Source organism: Microtus ochrogaster, chromosome 16 (assembly GCF_000317375.1).
Source record: "Microtus ochrogaster isolate Prairie Vole_2 chromosome 16, MicOch1.0, whole genome shotgun sequence".
NCBI classification, from domain to species: domain Eukaryota; kingdom Metazoa; phylum Chordata; class Mammalia; order Rodentia; family Cricetidae; genus Microtus; species Microtus ochrogaster.
In genome coordinates this window covers 15,980,186-15,988,109 of record NC_022018.1, presented here as the reverse complement: position 1 = coordinate 15,988,109, position 7,924 = coordinate 15,980,186, and the positions used below count along the sequence as shown (strand labels likewise).

Here is a 7,924-nt window from a genome sequence, read left to right as displayed (position 1 = left end):
GATAAGAAAGAAAATAACCATTCTTGGATTTTCAAAAGTCCTTAAAACTTCTTAGATCTTTAAAGAGGAACTGGCAGCTGCTATTCTCTTTCTCCTTGCTGAAACAGAATATGATCCAGAGTTGATTACTAAAATACTTATGCTAATACATCCTGCCACCACCATGACCTTGGTAGATGCAATTCATTCATATATATGAAAATAAGTTCTGTTCTGAGTAATTTCTAAAATTCTAATATAAGAAATAACAAATTTACACTATTAATACTACAAAGAAATACTGGTCCATAAGCAAAACTACACAAAAGAACCCTGTTTTCCTAAAAGAGATTATTTACATTTATAGTATGTATTTTTTTGAATGCTTAGTGCTTTCAAAAGAAAAACTGTCTATGTTTTAAGAAAGCAGAAGATTTTAATTCTCTCTGATTTTGTGTGGAGTGTTTTAGAAGAGGGTATAATAAGTAACACCGGGTTTATATAGCCTAGGTTGATCTTAACGTTGTCATGTAGCCACAAAAACCATCAACTCGTGCCTGCAGCTCACAAGTGCTGGGCTTATAGACAGATGCCACTGTATCTGGTTTTGATGCGTTGAGTTCTTAATCCTAGAGAGTAAACTCAGGTCTCTTGTACACTAAGCAAGCATTCTGACACTAAACTATATTCCTAGCCTCTTGGTCTTACATTTTAGAATTTATTCTATAGCTGTGGGTGTAGAGAACAAAACTTAAGAGACTAAAATGATTTGCAGTACCATTGTATAATTAATTGAAGCAAGACATTACTTAAGTTCATCATAGACTTACGGTAAGATCTTGCAAATAGACTGGATTCTCTATTAAGAAATGTGGAAGACAGCTGGGCGGTGGTGGCGCAAGCCTTTAATCCCAGCACTTGGGAGGCAGAGGCAGGGGGATCTCTGTGAGTTCGAGACCAGCCTGGTCTACAAGAGCTAGTTCCAGGACAGGCTCCAAAGCCACAGAGAAACCCTGTCTCGGAAAAAAAAAAAAAAGAAATGTGGAAGAGGGGCTGGCAAGATCTCTTAGCAGGTAAGAGCACTTGCTGCAGAAAACTAGAGTTCAGTTCCAAGCGTTGGCTTCAGGTGGCTCACAGCAGCTTGTAATCCAGTTCCATGGGATCTGACGCTGTCTTCGCCTCCACATGCACACACATACATCTGGCTTGCATGCACTCAGACACCCATGTACACATAAATAAAAATCAATCTTTCTAAAAAGGAGTGTAGATGAGGAAGAGAGAGAATGTGGGAAGATGTGAAAGTGATCCTGGGGAAGGGAAGGAAGAAGAACTAAGTATAGAACACACTGTATGAAGATGCTGTGGTGAAATCCAGCCCCATGTGTGTAACCTAAAGGAAGCAAGCAAGCAAACTGTCCACGAGAGTGCTAACGTGGCTCTGAGGCAGTGCTTGCTTAGAGTCTATGTGAAGACCTGGGTTTGCCCTCCAGCAACACAGATACACACACTAAAGGACTAGCTGAAAAGGTAGATTTTTTTTTATTTTGCTTTTGCATTTTTTTCATTGTGTATATGTGCATAATATGGGGTGGAGGCAAGTGCCAGAGGCCAGAAGACAACTTTGTTCTGTCCTACCTTTACTTAGATTCCAAGGATCAAACTCAGGGCACCCAGCTAGGGAAGTGAACGCCTTATCCCACTGAGCCATCTCACTGGCTCTTGCTTTTGGATTTTTGAGGCATGTTCTTGTTCTGTAGCCCTGGCTAGACTGTGATTTACTGTACAGACCAGACAGACTTGAACATGTGAGAATTCTCCTGCCTCTGCCTCCTGAGCACTGGGATACAGGCATGTGCTACTACACCCAGCTTTTTCAAAAGGTTTGTTTAGTAAATGAAGAGTAATGTAAAATTGGATCTAAAATTTGTAAACTCTGAAATTGTAAGCATTTGATCATACATACAAGTCTACAATTAAGTATAGAACAGGGCTTATATAGAGAGCAGACTTCTTTTTATGATTTTTTTTTTTAAGTTTATTATGTATGTAGTGTTCTGCCTTCGTGTACACCTGCGTGCCAGAAGAGGGCACCAGATCTCATTACAGATGGTTGTGAGCCACCATGTGGTTGCTGAGAATTGAACTCAGGACCTCCAGAAGAGCAGCCAGTATTCTTAACCTCTGAGTCCTCTCTCCAGTCCTAATGTTGAATTTATTTTAAAGTATTACCTTAGTTATATTGTTCTATTGCTGTGAGAGACACCACAATCAAGTCAACTCTTGTAAAACGAGCGTTTAATTGGGGGCTTGCTTACAATTTCAGGGGGCTAGTCCATTGTCATCATGGCATGGAGCATGGCTGTACATTGGTAAGCACTAGATAAGTAATTGAGAGCTTTACATCCTGATCTGCAGGTAGAGAGAGAGACAGAGACTGGGCCTGGCATGGCCTTTTGAAACCTCAATACTCACTCTGAAGTGACACACTTTCTTAAACAAGGCAAGATCTACTCCAACAAGACCATACCTCCTAATCCTTCTAATCATTTCAAACAGTGCCACTCCCTGGTGACTAAGCATTCTAATATATGAAATACATATTCAAACCACCACAAATACTATATATTGAAACATTCTAATAAAGTAGATCAGTTTTTCTCTTGACCTAAGCTTAACATATGAGTTAATATAAAGGAACCATAATTGAATTAACTGCTTATTTTCTTCCCCCCCAATACTTTATTTATAACAAATAAATACCCCAATACTTTATTTATATCTTGTCTATTTTTAGAGCTTATAACTTTTAGGTCTTCCATATGACAGTGATGTTTTTCATACATGCTTATAATGTGTTTGATCGTATTCACACATGCCCTTTACCCTGTTATCCCACTTCTGCTGATTACCTTCCTCGTCCCAATTAGTCCCTCTATAATGTTTTCATGTCTTTTGTGTTCTCTTAAAAGCCCAGTTAGTTACAGTAGGGTTGTTTGCAGGAGTCTGTGGCTACATCCCTGAAGGAAATGTCTCTCCTCCCCTGGAAACTAATAACTGCAGACCTTGTTACCCTTCCCTCCCCCTGTTGTGATGTGGGTAGGCCCAGTCTTGTGCAGGTCTTGTTCAGGTGATCACAGTTGGCTTGAACTCAAGAATATACAGTCATTCCTGTAAGTCAACCTCCCACATCATCCTTACCCCCACTCTCCAGCTCTAGCAATGCTCCCGTCCTGTCTGTGATGTTCCCTGCACCGGGAGGTAGGATATGTGCCAGAAATGGCCTCTTCATGCTGGGCATTCAGTAGTCACTTTGACAGGTATGAGCATCTGTAATTACTGAACCCACTACAAAGATAAACTTCTCTAGCCAGAACTGACAGCAGCAATGATCTATGGATATAAACATAATTATTTTGAAGGCAATTTGATAGGTACATCAGATCCATTTGTCAAAATTAGAGCAGAGGAACTTCCTCCCTCCCAAAGGTTTATGACATTTCCAAACATGGACTTTTGGTTGAGTTCAATGTATCAGACAAGGATTCTGTCCCTCAGAGCAGGCCTGAAATCCACTTAGAGAATTGTAAGTTACCCTTTAACATATGGTGCCACTATTGCACCAATGGGCCTGCCTGGCCTAGTCTGACAGCACTATTGTATACAGCATCTATAGCTGAGTAAGCCTGGTATTGATAATCCCCCTCCAACGGTCCCCCTGGCCCCACTGGTTCTGTGAAAGCCAGCCAGCAGGGATTTCCACCATCCCCCAGCGGCCCCCTAGCACCCTCTGGTACTGTGAGGACCAGCCAGCAGGGAAGGAACTCCTGCCTCACTTTCATTGTAACTTCTCTGTATCACACAGTGAGGGAGTGTGCTGTGCTGCTCTCAACAATGAGGTCTTGTTTTGGTGACTAGCCAATAGCAGTGGCAATTGCTTGTATTGAAATAACTGATAATTAGTGACTGTTTCTTAAATAGCTGATAGTGTTCTGAGTTATTTTGCTGTTTTCTATCTATTCTACAAGACTGTTGTAGAAAATGTTTTTCCCATCCTGAGGCTAGAACCCAGGGCCGTATGCATGCTTTGCTGGACAAGACACTCTACCACTGAGTCATATCTCTACCTCTCAATTTTTAATGATTTCAACTAATTAATTAGTTGTAAATGTTGCCTCTGCAGTTCAGAACGTTCTCTGCATATATGTATCCTACACTAGCCAGTTTTGTAGGTAAAGTTAATAACATAGAGAGACTGCGGTGGTAGTGCATGCCACCAGCACTCAGGAGGCAGAGGCAGGCGGAGCTCTGTGAGTTCCAGGACAGCCAGAGCTTCACACAGAGAAACCCTGTCTCAAAAAACAGAGAGAGGTATGGTTCAGAACATATGATTACTGATATAGTCAATGATAGCAATGGTTTTTAACTATATTCATATGTTTTTCTTTGCATAGATATCAATATGATGGATATTCTTACAACACCCTCCATGGCTAAGCCTAAGCAGGATTACTCACGAACCCCAGGACAAGTTTTATCTCTCATCAGTTCTTTGGGATTTGTGAGTACTCAATAAGGAAAACCTTTTCATCATTACCACTTAAAGTGTTAACCTGCTTTAAGATAAAAATAAAATAGATATATATATATCTAACTTGAGGGGGCCTTACTTTTGGCAGTTTGTGTACCCAGGTGGTAGGGCATCTATTTTCTGTATTCATCTGAAAATGAATCTCTTAGTATTTGTTTTTAATTTTTGCTTTTACTATTTTTCTTTTTAGAACATTTTTATCACATGTGGGTGTGGGTGTGTGCTCCATAGTGCACAGATGGAAGCAGAGGATAACTTGTACAAGTCAGTTCTCTCCTCCCACCGCATGGGAGACCCAGGGATTGAAGTCAAGTCCTCACTGGCCCCAAATAATTCTGCTTTTTCATAGTTCACACCAATTGGAGAAAAAGATCAAGACTCTGCAACCGTGTTTTCAGCTGCTAAGTCTGAAGCACAACTTTCTCAAGGATTAATTTGCCCTATGTCCACAGATCAGAAGGACCCTTCTCATTCTAGCAGGCTGCCAAAGCCATGTAAGTATAAAAGACTATTTTCTTCCACCAAGTGTGTACTTTAAAAAACATCTCAAAATTTTAAATTCCTACTAGCAATTTAATAACTTAAAAATGCCAATAGTCAGACAGTCTGTGGCACTCCTATATTATTACATAAATGATGATTACAGTGGATTTTATAAATCCCACAGAATAAACTGTCTTGCTAATAATCATATTTAATTACCTATAATTTAGGAATGATGGTTGAGTAAATGTCACTAAACTTTGACTTATGAAGATTGTATATGAAAAAGATAAAGTAGCTGCAGTGTTTGTCTTTATAAATTTATTCCCCAAAGATTCCGAGATAGTTTAAATTTAAAACTCAAAACAGAGGCAGCTGAGGTTTGGTTGTTGCTCATTGCTTTGGCGTTTTTGTTTGTTTGCTTGCTTCCTTTTATTTTGTTTTGTTGGTGTTTTGAGACAAGTTCTTAATATGTTGTCCATGCTAATGTTGAGCCCAGGTTGGCCTTTAAATTTCAGTGTTCTTGCCTCAGCCTCCTGAGTACTAAACTTACAGATATGTGTCTCCACAACGTGTTTCAAAGTAAGTGTATTTTTGCATTTAAGAGAAAATGCTGGGTATAGTGGCACACACCTTTAATAGCAACACCAAAAACAGGTGGATCTCTGAGTTCGAGGCCAACTTAATACACCTAGAGGATTTGTGTATGAAAAATTAAGTTGGATTAGATGGACTTGGAAATTCCCTTCCTAATTGTAAAATGTAATACTGATTATGTTAATGTTGTGTGTGTGTGTGTGTGTGTGTGTGTGTGTGTTGTGTGTGTGTGTGTCTGCTGCAGGTGACGGAACTCAGGCCTTGTGCATCCCAGTGTTCTGCCTCCAAGTCACACCCAGCATCTTCTCACATTTTATTTCAAGACAGTCTCACTGGGCTTCCGGTTCTAGAGGTTAGAGGTGTTGATGGCAGAGCTGGGACATAGTGGCTTGAGCAATAGTTTTTTGGTCACATCTTTACAAGCAAGAAGCTGAGAACACCTTGTCTCAGCTTGAAACCTCAGTCTGTCCCTGTGATACACCTCCTTCTTTAAGGCTACAACTAATCCTTCCAAACACTTCTTCCAACTGGGAACCAACTGACCAAACATGAGCCAATGTAGGTCATTCTCATTCAGGTTACCACAATACGCATTTTTACAGACATATAAAATCTTCAGATGTCTACATAATTCAGTAGAAGCACAATTGTCTGTGTTTAATTGAAAGTAAAGTGAGGACCTTTATTCTGTATGCAAAACCACTTGAAAAGGGCATGATGGTGCTTTTGTAATCCCAGAACTACAGAAACAGACAGGGATCCCTTGGACTGACTGGTCAGCCAGCCTAACCTGCTTGCTTAACTCTTAGCCTGTGAGAGATCTTATCTTTAAAAAACATGGAAAGATGACTCAGCAATTACGGCACTGGCTGCTTTTCCAAAGGATCTGGTTTCAATTCCCAGCCCCCACATGGCAGCTCACAACCATCTGTGAGTCCAGTTCTAGGATATCTTAACACGCTTTCTGACCCCAGTGGGTACTAGGCATGCACATGATGTCCAGACACACATGCAAGCAAAACACCTATACATATAAAATAAAAATAAACTAAAATTCAGAAAATATGCCAGGTGGCAGTGGTGTACACCTTTAGTCCTAGTACTCAGGAGGCAGAGACAGGCAGATCTCTGTGAGTTTGAGGCCAGCCTGATCTACAGAGTAAGTTTCATGACAGACTCCAAAGCTACACAGAGAAACCATGTCTTTAAAAACCAAAAAAAAAAAAAAAAAAATCAGAAACTACATACGAAGATGATGATGATGATACATGGTGCCTGCCCAGACTCTCTGCCTCCAGCTCAAATGAACACACACACAGCTAAGGAGTAACCATTTCTAACCATATTTATGTAGGATGGAGAGGGCAAGTATACTCTAGGTACTGCCTTATTGCACCGCACACTGGCAGGCAGGCAGTTTTCCATCATGTAACAAAATTCCCTATGGAGGTGTAAGTGTGAAGCTCTCGGTAGAATGTTTGTTAAATGTATACACTGCCGTGGGTACAATCCTGAGCACTGCAAAAAATAAATAAAGCAAATGCCTATGGCTTTGTGTAATTCACACTGATGAGCATCATAAATTTCAACATCTCCATTACTGCTACAGTTTTAATTAAACATAAATTGTTCTGGATAAATCTGGTAACATTCTAAGCTTATAGCATATTTCAATAATGCATTCCAGTAAATTGTCCTTTATTTATAACTCTAAAATAAATCATATAATTCAAAATAAATTTCCTTCTAGTTATATTTAACTTTCCTTCTTCTGGCTTTTATTTTACAAATGTAAATGGATTTTCTTTTGTTTTAACTGTTGGAGCTTTGCCTACATGTGAAATAATTCATGAATCTGAACGTAATAAGAATCATATCAGGCACACTACCATCCTTGGGGACTAGATAATGTTTACAATAGTTATCATATGTAATGTAATATGCAGTTACCTGGAAAGAGTCAAGTTTCATAAAGAACTAATAGCTGTGAAAATAAACAAGTATTTTTCCCCCGAGGCCTTGAAAGACTTGCATCCAATCCAGAAGCCCCTGTGAAATGTCTGACCTCCAATCTGCTCCAGTGCAGGAAAAGGCTGGGCACATCGGACACCAGCAGTCAGTCCCAGACCTTCGTGTCCAGTGTGGAGTCAGAGTGCCACAGCAGTCCCAAGTGGGAAAGAGACTGCCAGGTGAGGAGGGCGTCTGTGGAGCCCAAGCTGGTGGTTCAGGTGCAGACTGCCAGGTGAGGAGGGCGTCTGTGGAGCCCAAGCTGGT

At 40.3% G+C, this 7,924-nt stretch overlaps 1 protein-coding gene across 1 annotated transcript in view; it reads left to right on the top strand.

The window, feature by feature from the left end:
* Mastl (microtubule associated serine/threonine kinase like) overlaps positions 1-7,924 on the top strand; it is a 51,241-nt gene that overhangs the window by 10,511 nt on the left and 32,806 nt on the right. Inside the window, exons 5-7 of the mRNA XM_005354764.3 lie at positions 4,434-4,540; positions 4,920-5,064; positions 7,667-7,839. Of these exons, the coding sequence (XP_005354821.1) occupies positions 4,434-4,540; positions 4,920-5,064; positions 7,667-7,839 (425 nt within the window). The remainder of the gene's footprint in view (positions 1-4,433; positions 4,541-4,919; positions 5,065-7,666; positions 7,840-7,924) is intronic.